The 23,709-nt window shown below is 40.0% G+C and overlaps 1 protein-coding gene across 1 annotated transcript in view; it reads right to left on the reverse strand.

Moving 5' to 3' along the window:
- The window catches only part of LOC140717199 (LHFPL tetraspan subfamily member 5 protein-like), a 114,503-nt gene extending 91,003 nt beyond the window's left edge, over nt 1-23,500 (reverse strand). The window contains exon 1 of the mRNA XM_073030508.1: nt 22,846-23,500. Coding sequence (XP_072886609.1) covers nt 22,846-23,260 — 415 coding nt within the window. The 5' untranslated portion in view covers nt 23,261-23,500. The remainder of the gene's footprint in view (nt 1-22,845) is intronic.
- Nucleotides 23,501-23,709: the final 209 nt, after the last annotated feature.

The raw sequence follows: 23,709 nt of genomic DNA on the forward strand, positions 1-23,709 counted from the left end.
TGTACATACATACATTGTTCCTTTACATTATCTCCAAAGAGGTCCAGTGTATGCAATTCAATGCTGTGGCCTGATTCAATCTCCAGCACGTAATTTGTCATAGCTAAATTGAATATTGTGTAGAATGTTGCATGCTAGTAATGGATGATAGACACAGATATTTATAGCAGCTTATCTGCAGCATCTTTAACATTGATGCAAGTTGAATAAAGCACCTTGAATCTGATAAAATCAGATGTGACAGGACAGGAGCTTTGAAAGTAATCTGTATTTCAGATGTGACAACCCTAGCAAAAGTGAACAGGTAACTATTTGAATCACTTAGACTGAAAACTTGCAATAGAAATAGTGACTATATGACATAGAAGCAGAATAAAGCCATTTGGCCCAAGAAGTCTGCTCTGCAATTCTATCATGGCTCAACCCCATTCTCCAGCCTCCTCCCCATTACCTTTGACACCCTCATTGCTCAGGAACCTATCAACCTCTGCTTAAAGTATACCTGAATACTTGGTCTCCACTGCTGCCCGTGGCAATGAATTCCCAAGGTACAGCATCCTCTGGCTAAAGAAATCCCTCCTCATCTCTTTTCTAAAGGGACAGCCTATCAAAGCAGTATTCCAGAAGATGGCTTAGGTTTTCCCAATGACTTACCTGGTTCAGGAATAAAGCTAATTATCAAAGCCCATACTGACTTAGCACTGTGCTATTTTTGCAATTTTTTCCCACTAGGAAGAAGGAGCTGCCTTCATAAAAATACATTAATTTTGCCTTCAACTTATATAGCACTTACAAGAAACAAAGGAGTACTGTGTTATAACAGGTGTTTCACAAATCTATCCAACCAAGTCATTTATACATTCCAGATGAGATAACACACGCCACTAGGGAAAGAAAAAAAGGATTTGCTTTCAGACATCACTTTTCAGTTCTTTTTCAAAACTGTACACAGGCTGCGCTGCGTGTGCAGTTAATTACTTTCATAAATATTGAATGTTGATGCAAAACCAGCAGCTATTTTGCATCCTGCTCACAGTGACAGATTGAATCTTTGGTTGACTTTTTTTAGGTGGAGAAGTGGGCAGTTGATTCCACAGAATCAAACCTCAGCCCAATGAGATTTCTTTTAACATGGGTCTGCACTTAAGGCTTCAAGAAATAATGTTTGCCTTCATGCCTCACCAAAAGTCAGTTAGACATTAGTAAATGTAACCCTTAAATTAGTTCAAAGAAAAACACTGCAGATACTGCAAATACGAATTTAAAAAGAGCAGAAGCTTCTCTCCAATATCTTACCTCTTTTCACCTATCACCTCCCCCGGGTCCCCTCCTCCTTCCCTTTCTACTATGGTCCACTCTCCTCTCCTATCAGATTCCTTTATCTCCAGTCCTTTACCTTTCCCACATTGCCTCTAGCTAGCCTCCTTTCCCTCCCCCAGCTTTTTATTCTGGAGTTTTTCCCCTTCCTTTTCATTCCTGAAGAAGAGTTTCAGCCCAAAATGTCAATGGTTTATTCATTTCCATAGATGCTGCCTGACCAGCTGAATTCCTCCAGCATTTTGTGTGTGTTGCTTTGGATTTCCAGCATGTGCAGACTTTCTTATGTATACAATTTTCTGTTTTCATTTAAAATTACTTGGAAAGATGAGGGGATGCTTGTCATAAGCAAATAATAGCTGATGATTTGAAAATGGCAGCAAGCAAATACACCCCAATGAATACTGATAGTGGCAATTCTTTGTGACAGCTAGACTATAAAGATTATATAATAGTTTTGACCATGTGGTTGGTAATTTCAATGCAATAGAATAGTTAGATTTGTTCTAAAGGGATTGGACAGGCTAGATGCAGGAAGATAGTTTCCGATGTTGGGGAAGTCCAGAACGAGGGGTCACAGTTTAAGGATAATGGGGAAGCCTTTTGGGACTGAGATGAGGAAAAACTTCTTCACACAGAGAGTGGTGAATCTGTGGAATTCTGTGCCACAGGAAACAGTTGAAGCCGGTTCATTAGCTATATTAAAGAGGAAGTTAGATATGACCCTTGTGGCTAAAGGGATCAGGGGGTATGGAGAGAAAGCAGGTACAGGGTTCTGAGTTGGATGATCAGCCATGATCATACTGAATGGCGGTGCAGGCTCGAAGGGCTAAATGGCCTACTCCTGCACCTATTTTTTATGTTTCTATGTTTGGCTGCATTATCACAACCAAAGGGCCTGTGTCTGTGTAATGTTGAAAAGTTCCATAGTTGGCAACTAAGCAGAAGTAACTTGCATTACTACATATTTTTCTAGACATGTTAAACACAAACATGATATAGCTGTAATTAATAAGTAAGACACTTTCAGTGTAATGCCTGGAAATAAAAGCAAATTGACACATTGTGGCAGTTGAAGTCTGTTAAGAGGATAATAAAAAGTTATTCTATTTAATCTTCCCAGCTTTTTTTCTCTTGAAGATTCCCTTGTAATTGATTCTCTATAAATCAGTATTTTATAATATAATTTGATTGTTTCGGCTAAGGTTTGATCAGACATTAATGCAGGGATTTGGAAATTTGAGGATCTTGTGGCATTTGCCATGATATTTGCCATGATATTTGTTTTTAACTTAATTATACAATATATCAAAACTGTAACTGTAAAGATAACGACTCCTTTTCATTTTAATAATATAGGGCTAGCAAGGAGCTTAGTTTGTTTGCTTCTCTCCCTCTAACGTCTCCATCTGAACAAATGCCACATCTACAAAAAAGAACAAGAATCTCCTTTTATGTGATGTGCTGATTCAGTGCCAAACATGCAGTAAGCTTTCATATTAGAAAGGTTTTGGAAGTACTGTACCACCAAAATCAATCAAAATTACATCTGAAAACAAAGAAAAGGTCAACTTAACTTCCTCATTCAGCATGTAATGAAATCATCCAGATGGAAGAAATGAAAACTCCTTCTGCATTCACAACCATGCAAGTTTGAAACTGACAGGTTTGCTTCACTTTATGATCTGGAAATTAACATTAGAAACATTTTCTAGCAGAGATAATGAAACAAGGTCATCAAGTCACACAAACTGTGTTGAGGTGGCCCTTTGGCTTTCCCTTCATTTTACTCCATGTATCAGTTAATGTTTTGCTTAGTGAGAATTAACCACCAGTGAGAATTAATAGGGTGTATAATAATAATTGTCTAAAATAATAAAGACTGGATGTGGTTGATTGTTGTATCACGATTATGCTGGGATATTGCTATTTACATCATACAATCTAGCTACTGAACCAATTTTTATATTTCTGAAAAAAACAGGCTTTGACTAGACAAGATGTTCAGATTTTATACTGAGTACTTTTCATGCCAGTTTCAAACTCTAAGTAAATTTATTATCAAAGTGCATATACATTACTAGGTACGATCTTGAGATTCATTTCCTTACAGGCATTTACAAGACAATAAAATATATAATGCAGTTAATGAAAAAGTATACATAAACAAAGACTGACAACCAACAAGCGTGTAAAAGAAACAAAGTTTGCAAATAAGAATAGTTATAATATAAATTAATAATACTGATAGCATGAATTGTAGAGTCCTTTAAAGTGAGTCTGTAGATTGTGGAATCAGTTCAGAGTTGTGGTGAGTGAAGTTAACCATGCTGGTTCTGATATTTGTAGGGTAATAACTGTTAATGAACCTAGTGGTGTGGGACTTAAGGCTCTTTTATCTTTTGTCTGATAGTAGTAGCAAGAAGACAGCTTGGATGCTGAGGGTCCTTGACAATGTGGCAATGCTCCATGTAAATGTGCTCAGTGGTTGGTAGGGTTTTTCCTGTCGTGAACTGGGCTGTATCCACTACTTTTTGTAGGCTTTACCATTCTTGGGCATTGATGTTACCAGGCTTTGATGCAACCAGGCAGGATTCTCTCCTCTGTGCATTTATAGAAGTTCGTCAAAGTTTTAGATGACACGCTGAATCATATGAAAGTAGAGGCAGTGTTGTACCTTCTTTGTGATGGCACTTACATGCTGGTCCAAAGACAAATCCTTTGATACAATTATGCCAAGGAACTTAAAGTTACTGACCCTCTCTAATTCTGATCCCCTATGAGGAATGGCTCATGGAAATTCCATGGGCTTCTCTCTCCTGCAGTTGATAATCTAGCTTTTTAGCTTTTTAACTCTTCAGGTTTGCTGACGTTAAGTGATAGGTTGTTGTTGTGGCACCATTCAATTAGATTTTCAATCTCCCTCCTACACGCCTCATCTTTTCTGATCTTAACGGGTGAATTTCCGAAGCTGATGAAAGGTCATTGTCCTGAGATGTTAATTCTGCTTCTCTATTCACAATGCTGTCTGATCTGCTGTCTTCTTTTAGTACTTTGTTTTTATTTCATCTGCACTACTTTGAGAAACAGATTTCAACATGCCGTGCGTTACAGCATAAAACAGAAAGAACATTTCCACGTTGTGCATTTGAGACATGGCCAACTATGAGGAGGCTTGAACTACAGTCGTACCAGTTTGGCTGAATGCAAGCAAAGAGTTGCCTTCTGTCATGTTTGAAGCAAGTATTGATATACTTGTACCTGTAATTATATCCCCAAGGCACTGTGCAGGAACACAACAGCCTCTTAAGCCCAGCATTTGAGAGTTATTAGGGAACTAAATTGGTCAGACAAAATTGCCATGGGTGGGGGAAGATAAAAGGAGCAAAGAGTTAAAAGAAATCCTTAAAATTTTATTGTATTTGTTTAACATTTAGGTAGAATGGTGTCAGGACATACCGTAGATCCATTTTTTAAACCTTTTTTTGCTTAATGAAGTAAGGGACATTAAGAGCAATATAAAGCATTTTCCATTCTGGGCCCTCAGTGTCAGCAGCACTCACTCTCGATTCAGATATAGCTTCATTAGATGCATTGGTTACAATGTTGGTTTAATAAAGAATGAAAATTCCTGTCCTGCTTCAAATTACTGAAAGCGAAACGCAGTAATAAGGTGTAGTGTATGGCCAGAAGTGCACAAATCCAATCATGTCTTAAACAGTTTTAAACTGGTCTAATTGCTATGAAATAATTGAAGTTCTTTTTATAGCCCTGTAAATTAAAGTTAGTATAACGTTCCTATTGCATCGGAAAATTGGATGGACAGAGATGTTTCTTTAGCCCTTAGCGTTTTCTTATTTGATTTCCGATCTTACTGCTAAATATTAAACGTTTATCACCATATTCAAACTGCTGTACGTTACCTGTCATGTTAAAAGCATGCAGAATCCAAAATCTGGAAACTTGTTTTTTTAAGCTAATTTTTGTCCATTACTCTATATGTACAAATCCAAGCCGGCTACTGTTTTTCCTACCTCTTGCCCTTCAGATTAAAACTTTTTTGTTTGATACTTTTAAAATGTCTCCACAAACTCAAGAATTACACTACTGATTGACCTAACATACAGCATCTAGAAACATTTTTGCTCTGTCTTCAAATTTCTGAGGCACAATTTCATAATTTAAGTTTTAACTATGAAGTGTATGTACGTAAGTTACCTTTAGCTTGCATATTCTTTGGCAATTTATCTTATCACTAATCCCTCCCCATTGATCAGTACAATAAGGATATTTGTAAGAGGCTCACAGAATTAACAGTACATTTATTTATATATGTCAGTTGTTTCTTCAAGAATTGTAAGAGATTTAATCCCTGTATTTCTTCATGCAGATGCTGATTTCTTCAGCCAGTTATTACTGGGGTTTTCAAAATAATTCAGTCATTAAAAATTGTACTTGATTCACATATGTACCTCTGATAAACACACATATGAAGGAACAAATATTTGCAACAACTATGTTTAAAATGTATCTATTAAGGTCCTACTAATAGTCCTACTAAATGCATCTTTTTTGGAAAGTTGCTGTTGCTTATAAGTATATTTCACATTCGTATAAGATCTTTCCCATTTATCATAATCTGTGGATAATGTACCGATGACTGGGTAGTTCGCAGGTTCAGGGCAATCACTTCAAAGTGGGAAAAAACACTTAAAGTATGTAAGTATGGTGCAATGTTTTAATAGGTACCGAAACCAACATTTCATTCTCTGATATTAAATTGAACCATTCAATTTGAACAAACAGATCCATACAGAACCAAAAAAATGGCCAGCTTCTCTGTTATGTTGGTGGTCTTTGAAGGATCACTGTTAGCCATGATATTGCAAACACTCCACTCTTCTATAAATGGTGTCAGAGGATCTGGATGGTTGGTACCTTAACATCCTAACAGGAACATGCTACCACTATAGATACAGTGATCCATCAGCACAGCAATAATGTTTTTCAGCCTAGATGATCAACTGTAGCTTAAATTGGTGCATTAAGTAAAACCTTCCAATTAAAATGCAAGAGAAACATCGCTTAGCTAAAGTGATAATCGAACAACCTGAAAATACAAATTTTCTTTTTTAAAGTGAATATACTCAGGAAAAGAATGCCAAATATGCATAGATTTTCCATTCTGAATAAAGGTTTAACTAGCCTGTTCTAAGTTTACTCACCAGGGATCTAATTAGGTACAACATAGTCTAAAATCTATCTACAATCTGATATTGCAGTTGCAAAATTATTATTGGAAAGTATAATTAGAATTGCTACCATTTACATTCAGAGTGTTTTACAAAGGCACCATGGTTTGAAAAATCATGCCACATTCAACATGTAAATATAACACTCAATGCTGTTTTCTGACTGTGGTGGAAAGTTTAATGACATGAAAGGTCATTAAGCCCTTCATGTCATCAATAGAAAAAAATCTATGAACTTGGATAAAGGTTTTTAGTTCTTGATTAAAAAAAAACAAAAATAAAGGGAATTCACCTAATATATAAATAGACAATAGACAATAGGTGCAGAAGTAGACCATTCGGCCCTTCGAGCCTGCACCGCTATTCTGAGATCATGGCTGATCATCTACTATCAATACCCGGTTCCAGCCTTGTCCCCATATCCCTTGATTCCCCTATCCATAAGATACCTATCTAGCTCCTGCTTGAAAGCATCCAGAGAATTGGCCTCCACTACCTTCTGAGGCAGTGCATTCCAGACCCCCACAACTCACTGGGATAAGAAGTTTTTCCTTAACTCTGTCCTAAATGACCTACCTCTTTTTCCTCTGGTACTGGACTCTCCCAGCATCTGGAACATATTTCCTGCCTCTGTCTTTTCCAATCTCTTAATAATCTCATATGTTTCAATCAGATCCCCTCTCAATCTCCTTAATTCCAGCGTGTACAAGCCCAGTCTCTCTAACCTCTCTGCATAAGACAGTCCAGACATCCCAGGAATTAGCCTCGTGAATCTACGCTGCACTTCCTCTGCAGCCAGGATGTCCTTCCTTAACCCTGGAGACCAAAACTGTACACAATACTCCAGGTGTGGTCTCACCAGGGATCTGTCCAAATGCAAGAGGATTTCCTTGCTCTTGTACTCAATTCCCTTTGTAATAAAGGCCAACATTCCATTAGCCTTCTTCACTGCCTGCTGCACTTGCTCATTCACCTTCAGTGACTGATGAACAAGGACTCCTAGATATCTTTGTATTTCTCCCTTACCTAACTCTACACCATTCAGATAATAATCTGCCTTCCTGTTCTTACTCCCAAAGTGGATAACCTCACACTTATTCTCATTAAACGTCATCTGCCAAGTATCTGCCCACTCACCCAGCCTATCCAAGTCTTATCCAAGCCTTTTAGTCTTATCTAAATCATTGAGTTTTGAGCATATTTCGATCCATGAGAAGATAAAAAAGATAGCTCATCTGTTATGAACAATGTTTCAATTGTCAATAGTTCTTTGGGGGTATAGTGAACTGAGAAGATTAGCAGTAGACCTATGAAGAACAGAGAATCTAGTGGAATGGAAGGACAGGAGGACAATGAATCTTACGATTTGGAATGAAGAATGATAAGAAGTGATATTACCTGGAGGGCATAATTCTAAAAGGGCTACAAGAGCACATAAATATATAGATGTACAGATCCAAAGACGAGTAGGTTGGGTGTTTGAATGGAGAGAATTTGCAGGACCACTGGGAAGGAGCCAAGAAATGGGATAAATTGGATTGATTTGATGTAGAGTTGAACATCTGTCCTCCAACCTGTAACTATTTCAGTAATTGAGAAAATTCGATGGATGATGAGTTCTATGTAGATTGTACACATTTTTCATGTGTACCTCTTGAGTGAAAATGTTCAAGGAGTCTCGATCATTGCTAAGCAGGTAACGCAAGCCTCTGATTTCCTAGTAGTGACAGTAAAGATAAAGGTAATTATTAGCTTTATCTATTACATGAAGTCATATCAAAACATACAGTGAAAAGTGTAATCCAGTAGAATTATAGGAGATACTGATGCTATCAAAAGGCAGCTACTTTTTTTAGAGGGGCTATACATTGATTGCAGGCAACTGGATGGGAATTTCTGAAAGAGAAAGATGCCTCACTGAAAACTCATTGAATGCAAATTTAAGAACTTGTTGACGGTGACAAGTGGGGAAGAATATTCTTTTCTCACCATGATGTAGGATGCTGTGTCAACAAGCTACTTGGTAGTCATGTGCACATTGACAATATCGATCCATTGCAAGGAAACATTTAGAGCCTGACCAAAGACGGAAGGTTTTACTTTCTTACTCTTCACTCATCACTCAGGCACCTTACAATGCCTGAAGTCACAGCACTCGTATATTTCTAGCATAATCGTCCTGTCATGATGTTCAGCTCGAGTCTGAATGCACCTTCTTCTTTGAACTCTTCCTCCCACCATTACTTGTATTATTCAATGAATAACAATGTAGCAGTTACTTTAAAATCAAAAGAACTAACATTATGACTATTTAGCACATCTTGTTGTACTAAACAGGGATGAACTTCTAGGTCAGCACTTTTATATTTACAAAATTGCACAGTAATAAGTAATGATATCAGTTTTTAATGCTCCACTTGAATCTCTTCTCAACTAACTTCATTTACCCCTGTTAATGTTTCCTTCCGTTCCTCTCTGCTCCTGGTGCTTCTCCAGATATCCACCCAACTCTGCTCTTTCTTGTAAAAACAAGTCACACATTCTAACCTTCCACTAGGAAAATAAGATTTTTCCGGAAGTCCTCATTACATTTAATATCTTAGTAAAATATCACAGTTCTAGTCTTCACTGGAATTGAAGTATCCTACTTGTGATTACCCTATCAAACTAGTCCTTTCTACTCTTTTCTAGAACTCCAGGCTTTTCTGACAACTTGACCTCTTGATTTGCATATCATTTCTGGTAAAATCTAGTCATTTTTCGTTTTAAAGTAACGTAGAAACTACAGCAGATTATAGTGCACCAAGATTCACACAAGTTTAACATTTCTCTACTTTTTAATTTTCTCGCCCTATAAATGAACCTAGGTTCTTTGCTTGCTCTCTTTGGATTGACTTGCCTACACTAATCACTAAACCTACCATGATATCAGTATACACGAGGAAATCTGCAGATGCTGGAAATTCAAACAACAACACACACAAAATGCTGGTGGAACACAGCAGGCCAGGCAGCATCTATAGGGAGAAGCGCTGTCGACGTTTCGGGCTGAGACCCTTCGTCAGGACTAAAGGAAAGGAAAGATAGTAAGAGATTTGAAAGTAGTGGGGGGAGGGGAAATGTGAAATGAAAAGAGAAGACCGGAGGGGGTGGGATGAAGCTGTGAGCTGGAAAGGTAATTGGCGAAAGTGATACAGAGCTGGAGAAGGGAAAGGACCATGAGACGAGAGGCCTCAGGAGAAAGAAAGGAGGTGGGGGGAGCACCATAGGGAGATGGAGAACAGGCAAACAACTAAATATGTCAGGGATGGGGTAAGAAGGGGAGGAGGGGCATTAACGGAAGTTAGAGAAGTCAATGTTCATGCCATCAGGTTGGAGGCTACCCAGCCGGTATATAAGGTGTTGTTCCTCCAACCTGAGTTTGGATTCATTTTGACAATAGAGGAGACCATGGATAGACATATCAGAATGGGAATGGGACGTGGAATTAAAATGTGTGGCCACTGGGAGATCCTGCTTTCTCTGGTGGACCGAGCGTAGGTGTTCAGCGAAACGGTCTCCCAGTCTGCGTCGGGTCTTACCAATATATAAAAGGCCACACCGGGAGCACCGGACGCAGTATACCACACCAGCCGACTCACAGGTGAAGTGTCGCCTCACCTGGAAGGACTGTCTGGGGCCCTGAATGGTGGTGAGGGAGGAAGTGTAAGGGCAGGTGTAGCACTTGTTCCGTTTACAAGGATAAATGCCAGGAGGGAAATCGGTGGGAAGGGATGGGGGGGACGAGTGGACAAGGGAGTCGTGTAGGGAGCGATCCCTGAGAAAAGCAGAAAGGGGGGGAGGGAAAAATGTGCTTGGTAGTGGGATCCCGTTGGAGGTGGCAGAAGTTACAGAGAATTATACGTTGGACCTGGAGGCTGGTGGGGTGGTAGGTAAGGACAAGGGAAACCCTATCCCGAGTGGGGTGGCGGGTGGATGGGGTGAGGGCAGATATGCAGGAAATGGGAGAGATGCGTTTGAGAGCAGAGTTGATGGTAGACGAAGGGAAGCCCCTTTGTTTAAAAAAGGAAGACATCTGCTTCGTCCTGGAATGAAAATCCTCATCCTGAGAGCAGATGTGGCGGAGACGGAGGAATTGTGAGAAGGGGATAGCCTTTTTGCAAGAGACAGGGTGGGAAGAGGAATAGTCCAGGTAGCTGTGAGAGTCTGTAGGCTTATAGTAGATATCAGTAGATAGGCCGTCTCCAGAGATGGAGACAGAAAGATCAAGAAAGGGGAGGGAGGTGTCGGAAATGGACCAGGTAAATTTGAGGGCAGGGTGAAAGTTGGAGGCAAAGTTAATGAAGTCGACGAGCTCAGCATGCGTGCAAGAGGAAGTGCCAATGCAGTCGTCGATGTAGCGAAGGAAAAGAGGGGGATGGATACCGGTATAGACTTGGAACATGGACTGTTCCACAAAGCCAACAAAAAGGCAGGCATAACTGGGACCCATACGGGTGCCCATGGCTACACCCTTGGTTTGGAGGAAGTGGGAGGAGCCAAAGGAGAAATTATTAAGAGTAAGAACTAATTCCGCTAGACGGAGGAGAGTGGTGGTAGAGGGGAATTGGTTAAGTCTGAAATCCAAAAAAGAGCGAAGAGCTTCGAGACCATCTCGGTGGGGGATGGAGGTATATAGGGACTGGACGTCCATGGTGAAAATAAGACGGTGGGGGCCAGGGAACTTAAAATCATTGAAAAAATTCAAAGCATGAGAAGTGTCACAAACATAGGTGGGAAGAGATTGAACAAGGGGGGATAAGACAGTGTCAAGGTATGCAGAAATGAGTTCAGAGGGGCAGGAGCAAGCTGAGACAATAGGTCTACCTGGACAGGCAGGTTTGTGGATCTTGGGTAGGAGGTAGAAACGGGAAGTGCGGGGTGTGGGAACTATGAGGTTGGTGGCAGTGGATGGGAGATTCCCAGAGCTGATAAGGTTGGTGATGGCATAGGAGACAATGGCCTGGTACTCCTTAGTGGGGTCATGATCTATGGGTATTATCAAATCTATATCAGTATATAGGGGTATATCAGTATTATCAAATCTGCCTTCCTCTGTCATTGTTAGACTCAGACCTTGAATTCAATCTGCCAAGATATTAGATGTCCACTGGAGCACATAAAATCCAGAAGTAGACGTATGATTTCTGTCTTCCTGATAAATTATGACCATGATTCTGATGAAAACATGAATGAGTCAATTTTAGCCCAGTGAATAAAGTAACACTCCAATCCAAATATCCATTGCTACAATAGATTCTGCAGTTGCTGGAGATCTTGAGCAGCATGTACAAACTGCTGGAGAAACTCAGCAAATCAGACAGCCTTCTACAGAGGTGAATAAACAGTCAACGTTTTGGTGCCAAAGAAGAACCTCGGCCTGAAACATCAACTGTTATTTCCCTCTATAAATGCTACCAGACCTGCCAGACCTACTGAGTTCCTCCAGCATTTTGTATCTTTTAATCAAAATAATGAATTTGATACTAGATTTGCTAACTTGCTCAGTTATGTTGTATTAGAGTTCTCCTATGCTTTGCTGGTTCCGTTCCTCAATTATGTAAAGCAAAAATCACATTTCAACTTATTTTGGTAGGTTAATTGATTATGGTATTTGCCTCTTTTGTATAGATGAGTGTTAAAATATGGGAGTAATTATTAATTCATACAACACCGAAACAAGCCATTTGGTCCCCAAGTCTTTGCCATTCAATCACCTATTTACAGCAATCCCATTTTATTTTCCCACCTTTCCATCAGCTCATCCCATAAGTGACAATAGATTACAAGGACAATTACTGGGAAATAGAATTGCTCTGTAAGCCAGCAAAGGCTCATCAGTTCAAAGCGGCCTTCTATGTCATAAGGAAATATATGGGGTAAACGGATCAAAACTGGATACCCATTGTCTTGGAGGAGCCAGCCAGAAAGTCACATTGTTAGCAAAATACATCACAATGACTTCCGAAGAATCTCACACACATCTATGCATCCATCTATTTTCAGTTCACGTTGAAGAAATAGAGTCTATGTAATTGACGAATGGTCCTGGAGGTCTAGCTGATGACACTCTGCGCTTATGGAAAGATGTGCAAAGCCACAAAATCAAACACTTACTCCTGATTGACCTCAGCAACAGAGAAGTGCATGTGAGGGGTTGCTCTGGCAAATAGCCAGCAGCATCTATTTGTGTTTGACTGGCATTGGAGATCATGTAAACGATTATGGAAAAAGTTTTTTGGAACCAGGGAGAATGCAGGTGATGAAGGTGTTAACTTTGTCAGTCTCAAGTGGCACTTGCATTACCAGACTAACATAATCTGATGCAACACTCTGGGTCTCTCCATTCATGCAGACTCTGATGCCCAGAGTAATTTTGGTAGATCAGAGCAGGAGATAAATCAGACATGCAAAACCCTTGGTCAAATTATTCTCTAAGGTCACCCCTAAGTACAAGCCTTCACTCTTCTTGTTAAACTCTAACCACATGTCTGCAGAAGCAAGAAAGCATTAGTAATTATTGGAGTGTTTTTCGCTGGTTCTCCTCAGTTGTGTTTTTTTTTTGTTCTCGCCTTGTTTCAACCAATAAATTCCAAAAACAATTTAAACTTGAGATTGAACATGGAAATGAGCAATTGATCCTGACAGATGGGGTTGTCCACTCCGTATTATACTTAAGCCTACAGTGTATGTGCTCTTGTAGATTAAATGTAATCATTCTTTTCCAAGGAAATGCATCGTTTTATTTACTTGCTCATAAGATGTGACTGTTGCAGTCAGAACTGGCACCTATTGTCCATACTTGGTTTCCCATTGAACTGAGGAGATTGAGTCAATCATCTTGGTGTGTATAGAATCGTACATAAGTCAGTTTGAGCAAAGATCAAAAGAACATTAGAAATGAATTGAATTGACTTTATTTCTTACATCCTTCATGTACATGAGGAGTCTTTACATTATGTCTCCATCTAAATGTCCAAAGTCCAATCATGGTAATTTATAATAATTTATAGTAAATAGGACATCTGATAATATATCATAGAAATACACTCAGATCAGTGTAAGTTAATCAGTCTGATAGCCTAATGGAAGACGCTGTCCCGGAGCCTGTTGGTCCTAGCTTTTATGCTGCAGTAATGTTTCCCGGATGATAGCAGCTGGAATAGTTTGTGTTGGGGTTACTAAGGTCCCCAGTGATCCTTCGGGCCCTTTTCTCACATCTGTCTTTGTGAATGTCATGAATCATGGATAATTCACAACTACAGATGCGCTGGGCTGTCTGCACCACTCTCTGCAGAATCCTGTGATTAAGGGAGGTACAGTTCCCATACCAGGTAGTGATGTAGCCAGTCAGGATGCTCATAATTGTGTCTCTGTAGAAAGTTGTTAGGATTTGGGGACCCATACCAAACTTCCTTAACTGTCTGAGGTGCCTTTTTCACCACACAGCTGGTGCGTACAGACCACGTGAGGTCCTCGGTGATGAGGATGCCAAGGAACTTGAAGCTGTTTACCCTCTCAACCCCAGATCCATTGATATCAATATGGGTTAGCCCATCTCCATTCCTCCTGTAATCCACAACCAGCTCCTTTATTTTTGCGACGTTGAGGGAGAGGTTGTTTTCTTGACACCACTGTGTCAGAGAGATGCCTCCTTCCCTGTAGGCCACCTTATTATTGTTTGAGATAAAGCCAATCAATGTAGTGTCATTGGCAAATTTAATTAGCAGATTAGAGCTGTGGGTGGTGACACAGTCATGGGTATACAGGGAGTAAAGGAAGGGACTTAGTACACAGCCCTGAGGGGCTTCTGTGTTGAGAGTCAGAGGGGTGGAGGTGAGGGAGCCCACTCTTATCACCTGCCGGTGATTTGACAGAAGTCCAGGATCCAGCTGCACAAGACGGGTGAGATGAGTTTTGCCAGAATTCTTTATGTCTCTCATTTCATAAATAAACTTTACTTGGTAAATAGCAAACACCAGGAAATCTGCAGATGCTAGAAATTCAAATAACAACACACACAAAATGCTGGTGGAACACAGCAGGCCAGGCAGCATCTATAGGGAGAAGCACTGTCGACGTTTCGGGCCGAGACCCTTCATCAGGACTAACTGAAAGGAAAGATAGTAAGAGATTTGAAAGTAGTGGGGGGGAGGGGGAAATGCAAAATGATAGGAGAAGACCGGAGGGGGTGGGATGAAGCTAAGAGCTGGAAAGGTGATTGGCGAAAGTGATACAGAGCTGGAGAAGGGAAAGGATCATGGGACGGGAGGCCTCAGGAGAAAGAAAGAGGTGGGGAGCACCAGAGGGAGATGGAGAACAGGCAAACAACTAAATATGTCTCCTCTATTGTCAAAATGAATCCAAACTCAGGTTGGAGGAACAACACCTTATATACCGGCTGGGTAGCCTCCAACCTGATAGCATGAACATTGACTTCTCTAACTTCCGTTAATGCCCCTCCTCCCCTTCTTACCCCATCCCTGACATATTTAGTTGTTTGCCTGTTCTCCATCTCCCTCTGGTGCTCCCCCCCCCTTTCTTTCTCCTGAGGCCTCCCGTCCCATGGTCCTTTCCCTTCTCCAGCTCTGTATCACTTTCGCCAATCACCTTTCCAGCTCTTAGCTTCATCCCACTCCCTCCGGTCTTCTCTTATCATTTTGCATTTCCCCCTTCCCCCCACTACTTTCAAATCTCTTACTATCTTTCCTTTCGGTTTGTCCTGACGAAGGGTCTCGGCCCGAAACGTCGACAGCGCTTCTCCCTATAGATGCTGCCTGGCCTGCTGTGTTCCACCAGCATTTTGTGTGCGTTGTTGTTTACTTGGTAAATTTCAGTTTTATTTAATTACTTGAGCTTACTTGTCTCTCTTCTGAAATGTACTATTTCACACTTATCAAAACTGAAGTTCATCTGCTAACATACTGCCAGACAAATTCATAAGACTTTTAAGGGCAATCAGATTTAAAGTGCTGAGAGCTGTTGTGAAGAAGATACTTGTCAAGAATTGTATTGGATCAGCAGAATTATTTTTAAAATGTATTTATTGTTATCATAATCGTTTAAAGGCTACCAATTTTCTTTCTCAAGTGAGTGCCCTGTAAAATGTGGTGATATTGCTTACTGCTGTCATATACACAATTCATGTGATTATGCTAACAGTTCTGATGATATGTTATTGCTTGTGGGTGAAAGTAGCTGGACAGCTACAGTGGGTATTTGCCTTGGCAAGAGATAACTATTAATATGTACATGTTGAGATTGCCATTATGATTGTGATTGCTCAGATTTATAATAAATTGCATTCTATTGGAATAAAATCTGCACACATAAATTATAGGTATACAGCAAAACCCGATAGTTATGTTTAAATAGCATTATCATAAAAATCGATTGTCTCTCTGTAGCAAGTCAAATTAAATTTCTTTTAAAATATTCAAACATTTATTTAAGAATTGCTACTACTAATTGGAGAGCCAATAGTGAGGGAATATATGGTTAGGAATTTAACCAGAAGAGTGAAGGAAATTAGAATAGAAGACAGGAATGAAGAATGTATTACTACATATAAGTTGCAATAGCATGACAAGGGAATATTTGAAAAGAACAAATTAAAATAAAATAATAGTTTGTCATCAGTTAATTTGCATGAATAAATGAGCAGAGGTGTGTGATGCTGAAACTACCGGGCCCTACACTTTTGGTTGCACATGCAGCAGGCACAGGTAAAACTGTCCAGTGAATGTGGACTTGAATGAAAACAGAAAATGCTGTAAATACTCAGCAGTCCTGCTGTATCTATGGGAAGCAAAACAGACTTGATATTTCTGGTCAGAGACTCTTCAACAGAAATTTTAATTGGAAACCATGCAGGATGAACTACAAGCAGAGGTGTGCTAAGGTAAGGTATGTGGCAACGCAAACTTGTAACTTGCATTCAAAATCAGCAGAGAACAGTGCTTGAATAGTCAGTCTGTAGTTTTTCAAGGGGAACTTGTACAAAGAGCTCAAGCTGTGACAAATGAAATGCAGACTGAAAACAGAGACTTTATATTTGGAATAAGGACATGTTGACTGAGTTAAACAACTGTTTTCTGTCTGTACTCATGGAAGAGGCTACACAGAAACTGCCAAGAATGCCACAGAGCAAGCACATAATGAAAAAGTGGAATTTAAAGAAATGACTAATTAAAATTCACTCTAAAAGTTGATCAAATGCAAGAATCGAATGATTAACATCCTAGACTTTTGAAAGAGGTGATGAACACTTTACTGTCTTCAAAATGTCAAAAGGTTCTGGAATAGTTTTTGTGCATCAGATGACAGCAAATGTGAACCCACTATTTAAGGAGCAATAAGAAAAAAAAAATAAGCTGTTGATCTTTTAATCTAACACCAATAGTAGAGAAAATGCTAGACACTGAAATGAAGGATGTAATAACAAAATATTTCTGCTGAAGCTCTTTAAGGACGTGTCAAATGAAGATAAGAAGGAACCATCGTATGTTTTGTTTTTGGATTTTGACACTGCCTTTGATAAGGTCCATTACAGGAGATACTGTAGATCATTAAATTAGAGCACCTGGTGACATACTGTTGACAGTAACATACTGACATTTGTTTATCAAACAGAAAACAAAGAGTGGAGATAAATAAATCAGTTTTAAGAATGAAATTAGGAGAGCCAAAAGGGGACATGAGAAGGCCTTGGTGGAGAGGATTAAGGAAAACCCCAAGGCATTCTACAAGTATGTGAAGAGCAAGAGGATAAGATGTGAGAGAATAGGACCAATCAAGTGTGACAGTGGAAAAGTGTGTATGGAACTGGAGGAGAACACAGAGGTACTTAATGAATACTTTGCTTCAGCATTCACTACGGCAAAGGATCTTTGTGTTTGTAGGGACAACTTGCAGCGGACTGAAAAGGTTGAGCAAGTAGATATTAAGGAAGAGGTTGTGCTGGAGCTTTTGGAAAGCATCAAGTTGGATAAGTCACCAGGACCGGATGGGATGTACCGCAGTCTACTGTGGGAAGCAAGGAGGGAGATTGCTGAGCCTCTGGCGATGGTCTTTGCATCGTCAATGAGGATGGGAGAGGTTCCAGAGGATTGGAGATTTGCTTATGTTGCTCCCTTATTCAAGAAAGGGAGTAGAGATAGCCCAGGAAATTATAGGCTAGTGGGTCATACTTCAGTGGTTGGTAAGTTGATGGAGAAGATCCTGAGAGGCATAATATGATTAAGAATAGTCAGCATGGCTTTGTCAAGGGCTGGTCATGCCTTAAGAGCCTGATTGATGAAGGTAGAGCCATAGATCTAGTGTATATGGATTTCAGCAAGGCATTTGATAAGGTACCCCATGCAAGACTTGTTGAGAAAGTAAGGAGACATGGGATCCCAGGGGACATTGCTTTGTGGATCCAGAACTGGCTTGCCCACAGAAGGCAAAGAGTGGTTGTAGATAGGTCACTTTCTGCATGGAGGTCGGTGACCAGTGGAGTGCCTCAGAGATCTGTTCTGGGACCCTTAATATTTGTGATTTTTATAACTGACCTGGATGAGGAAGTGGAGGGATGGGTTAGTAAATTTGCTGATGACACAATGATTGGGGGCGTCATGGATAGTGTGGAGGGCTGTCAGAGGTTACAGCGGGACATTGATAGGATGCAAAACTGGGCTGAGAAGTGGCAGATGGAGTACAACCCAGATAAGTGTGGTGGTTCATTTTGATAGGTCAAATATGATGGCAGAATATATCATTAATGGCAAGACTCTTGGCAGTGTGGAGGATCAGAGGGATCTTGGGGTCCGAGTCCACAGGACACTCAAAGCTGCTACACAGGTTGACTTTGTGGTTAATAAGGCATACAGAGCATTGGCCTTCTTCAATCGTAGGATTGAATCTAAGAGCTAAGGGGTAATGTTACAGCTATATAGGACCCTGGTCAGGCCCCGCTTGGAGTACTGTGCTCAGTTCTGGTCACCTCACTACAGGAAGGATGTGGAAACCACAGAAAAGGTGCAGAGGAGATTTACAAGGATGTTGCCTGGATTGGGGAGTATGCCTTATGAGAATAGGTTGAGTGAACTCGGCCTTTTCTCCTTGGAGCGACGGAGGATGAGAGGTGACCTGATAGAGGTGTACAAGATAATGAGAGGCATTGATTGTGTGGATAGTCAAAGGCTTTTTTCCAGGTCTGAAATGGTTGCCACAAGAGGGCACAGTTTTGAGGTGCTTGGAAGTAAGTACCGAGGAGATGTCAGGGGTAAGTTTTTTACGCAGAGTATAGTGAATACGTGGAATAGGCTGCCGGTGGTGGTGCTGAAGGTGGAAATGAAAGGGTCTTTTAAGAGACTCTTGGATAGGTACATGGAGCTTAGAGAAACAGAGGGCTATGGGTAAGCCTAGGTAGTTCTGAGGTACGGACATGTTCAGCACAGCTTTGTGGGCCGAAGGGCCTGTATTATGCTGTATGTTTTCTATCTTCTTTCTATGTTCTATTTTTGGGTGGCAGGTTGTGAATAGTACAGGGATTGCTGCTCAGTTCTCAGCTATTCCCGAACTTAATCAGTAAATTGGCCAAGGGAAATGTCATTCTTGATGTAAGATTTGCATGATATTTGAGTAGACCATAAGACCATATTGGCTTATAATCTTATCTTTGAGTAGGGAGGAAAATGTACAGAGGCTGTACGGATAAACAGAGGTTTGGTGGGACTACAGCTAAACGTCATGGCTTCAGGGTGAATGGTAAGAAGTTGAAGAGGAACATGAGGGAAAACTTATTCACTCAAGAGGGTCATGAGAGTGTGGAATGAGCTGCCAGCACAAGTGTTCAGCACAAGGTTTGAATAGGTACATGGTTTGTAGGGATATGGAGGACTATGGTCACAGTGCATGTCAATGAGAGTAGACAGTTTAAATGGTTTTGGTATGGTTGAGATGGGCCAAAGGGCCTGTTTCTATGCTGTACTTCTCTATGACTCTAGGCTTCATTGGACTACAGACAATTGAATGACTGGGTGAAAATGTGGCAGATGGAACATAGTGAGAAATATGGAGTTATTAGTTTTGATGTACAAAATAGAAAAACAGAGTATTTTTACTATTTAGAGTTTGGGTAATACTGAAGTTCTAAGTGACCTGGGGCAGAGTTCACTGAAAGACATCAAGCAGAAACAGGAAACATTAGAATGGGAAACAGGATTGAGCTCTTTATTACTGCACTTAAATGGGAACTTTTGCACCTAGTCCATTGTGTTCAGTTTTTGATCTCCTTCATTAATAAAGGACGTGCTTATCAAAATGGGTGCAGGAAAGATTCATTAGTCTGGTTTTGTGAACGTGCATTTCCCACAAGATGAATAATTCAATAGACCAGGCTGTATTCTCTAGAATTTAAAAATGTAGAAGAAATCTCATTGAAGTGTTCAAACTTATTTCAAACACAACAGGTACGATGCTTTGAGAATTTTCTCTCTGACTGAACAGTCGAGAACCAGGTATCAGAGTCTCAGAATAAGTTATGCAGCATTGGGGACAGAGGAGATATTTCTTCACTCCAGAAGTGGAAAATTTTCCTGAAATTCTCTGCTCTGAAGGATTGTGGAGGCTTGGTCACTGAGTGCATTCAAAGGAAGGCACCGTGCAAATCAAAGGTACCGAGGTAGAAGATCAGTCTTGATGAATGACAGACCAAGCTCAAAGAACCAAATGGATTGTAACTGCTTTGAATTCTTACGTTCTAATGCACTGGCAGAGAGGAGAAATTAGATTGATCATTTTGAAATTGAAGAGCTGATACACCAAATGAGCAATCCTCTCTTTAGGCAGGTCTAGTTTGCTGTAAGATTACTACAAGCCATTCCAGCTTTCTCTTGGGCTTAGAGGTAAGAACACTTTATGGTGGTGTGATAAAAATGACCATGATGTTCACCTTATTTACATTTTGTACAGGGTTCATGACATATCTCACACAAATGAACACTGTACACAGCCATTATTTTTAGCAAATTAATGTCTGGCAAAGCTACAAGGTCAGATTTTGTTGGTAAGAAAACAAAAACTACAGATGTTGAAAAACAGAAATAAGATTGGAAAACAGTGGAGTTACTCAGCAGGACAGGAAGCATTTGTGATTAGAAAAACAGTTAACATTTAAGGCAATGAAGCTGGAACAAATATCATGGAGATTGTACGGTATCCATGATGAAATGGTCCTCCACTGTTAAAAGAAGGAATGTACTTTGTGGGCATTAATCCTGGAGACAATGGACAGCTCTAACATCTGATTATGTACTATTTTTTCATTGTATTTTGAATATAGGAGCACCGGTGACAATTGTGTAATTAAGACATCATAACTCCATGCTAGTTCAGCATGACTAACATGCATAATGCTGTTTCTGTTCTCATACCACCTAACTACTCAACACAGTTGTTTTCTCTTTATATAAAAAACATGAGGTTTATACAAAAAGCTCGGATAGCCACCTGAACACCGTGTGTGTGATTATTTGCAGTAAAGAGGACTTTTCTGGTGACAGCTGAATCCCGTACAATTGAAGACTGTTCAGCTTTATTCTGTTAACACTTGGTATTTCAGATACCTTCTGGGTTAGCTTTGAAAGATGAAGTAGCCTGAAGGAATCATCATGTACAAGATGTGCCCAGATCATTGTTCAATCAATGGCACACTCAAACTACTAATGGGGAAGCTCAGCTTTATGAGGCATGCCTCAAGATACCTACCTATCACTTGCAGAGCCTTGACAAACGTTACTAAATATTGGTGCTGCAAAATTATTATGGAAAATGAGGTGGTGTATTCTGATATAATTGCCTCATCGATTACTCTCATCAGTTCATGTGCCAAAAGATTGGATGCATTTCATATAAAGCCCCATGTGATATCACTAAAGATTTATTCTTTGTTGTCTGTTCTGCCTAAACTCTTCATAATTGCAGCACTAAATCTTAATTTTGATAGTAAAATGGAGCAGTAAAAATACAGATTGCATGTGTGTGTGTGTGTGTGTGTGTGTGTGTGTATTTTAAAGGCAGAATTTCAAGAAAAATGTTTTTCTTCAAATTATTCAATTTTAAGTGTTATGTTATACTAATCACTTGCTATTCCAACCCATTCAAGTCTTATTATAATTTTACATAGTGAATTTTCTAGATATTTTTCTCTTCTGAGACTAAATACCATGTACATTTTTACTACTGTATGTAATTTTCCTATTACTTTTAAAGAAATTGTCAAGACTTCAATAAAGTGGTGAATGAGTCATCCATTAGTTGTTCCCACTGATATATGTTCACATAAATAGCAATTGGATATGGTGGTGACCTGTTGCTGTAAGTACTAAAAATATTGCTTTACGGGAACTTAAGTCTGGTATGACCATGCACTTATCAACCAACGGAGGAAATGTGAAAAACTATTCCAATTATTGGGCTCTAATTTTGCTTTAAGGAAGGAGTAGCGATAGGAGACATGAAGGTGTAGCCAGACCACTTGTCACTATAATAGCATTCAAAGCATTTGTGATCTTCAAATGTATATCTGAGCTTCTGAAGTTCAAATAATGTAATACACTTTGATGATGGGTTTCTCATTAACCTCAACTACAGGCCAAAAATGTTCATGGTAGTTTGTTATTACCAGTTCTATTGGGATATATACTTATTGGAAAAGTCAGTAATAACATTGAGCAACTGGTGTTAAAATAATAAAAGTAATATATTGAAGGCTTCGAACCGCCAGTCAATATCAAACTAGTAATGTAGCATTAACTGTTGATCGACTAAAGTAGGAAAAAGAGCTGTTATCCGGTGACTTTAAAACTGTAGGCCGATTTTGGAGATTTCCTTTACAAACATAAATGATGCATTTCTAAGAATTCTCCTTATTGCAAACTATCTTCTGCCATGGATCCATAACCCTACAACACACAATAACTTTTCCCACACATGCAATGGATATGCGGTGGTTCAGGAATCTATCGTGCAATGAAGCGACGAATGGGTAAGATGGTAAGAAAAAATCACCAACTATAACAGATCTCTGTTAACAACCAAGCAGAGGCGGCAAACTGAAAAATGAAATTTCCGAAGCAAGATCCGATCTTCGAAACATTGGAAATAACTGACTTGATTATAACAAGGTTTATTACGCGGGAGTGATAGTGGAATAACAGAACGACAATCCGCATGGCAAGAGATGGAAACTTACCCGAGGCAAGTTGCATCCATGCGCAGACTTTATAGACAGTGGCTGAGTTACAAAAGAAAAAGAGACTGAAGCAGACGAGGCAGCCGATGATCAGAAGCATGGAGATGCCAACGAAGAACATGGCAGTTTTGAAAGCTCCTGAAGGAATAGAGCTGAAATCCAGGGCGCTTCCTTTGCAGATTAGCTCCCTGGTCAGTCCGTTCCCGATGCAGTAATGAAACAATCCGAAGTAGCCAGCTTGGGGAGTATTGATGCTGTCCCCTATCCAGTAGGGTTGGATAAAAATGACTACAGTTATAATGGCAAAGCAAATGGTGAAAATCGCCCAAAGAACACCAATTGCTCTGGAATTTCTCACATAATTAGTGTGATAGATCTTAGCAGCCTCTTGGGCCGGAAGCATTTTGTCCCCCATTCTTCTGGTTTTTTTTTCAGCTCGTGCTTTGCTCTCTTTTTGATGCGGATGGTTTTCGTCACCTAAGATGCTTTCTCGGCTTTGTCTTGAGTCATGTTGCTAAGGAAACGGACTGCTGGCTCTGAACAATACTCAATTAATTATTGTCATCTCCCGTGTGTTCCGTCTCGGTTCCAGATCCCGGAGCCTCAGTCAAAAATTGGCTGACTGCGGAAAGGTTTAAGCGAGCCGAGAGTTTCAGCACCGTGGACAGCTTCATCTGAAGAGTTTGAGAGTGACGCGAAATTGACGTCCACATGCGCCTCCCAGAGCAGAGTCAGGGAAGTCTGCCTTATTAAAGAGGCAACTACGTACTCGATTGGAGAAAATCCTTATCGACCATGCTCTATGATTTGATACAGGTGAACAGACAGTTAAATGTAAATCAACAAATGGTCGATCAAAACTTT

The sequence above is a fragment of the Hemitrygon akajei genome, chromosome 27 (assembly GCF_048418815.1).
Source record: "Hemitrygon akajei chromosome 27, sHemAka1.3, whole genome shotgun sequence".
In the NCBI taxonomy this organism is placed as follows: Eukaryota; Metazoa; Chordata; class Chondrichthyes; order Myliobatiformes; family Dasyatidae; genus Hemitrygon; species Hemitrygon akajei.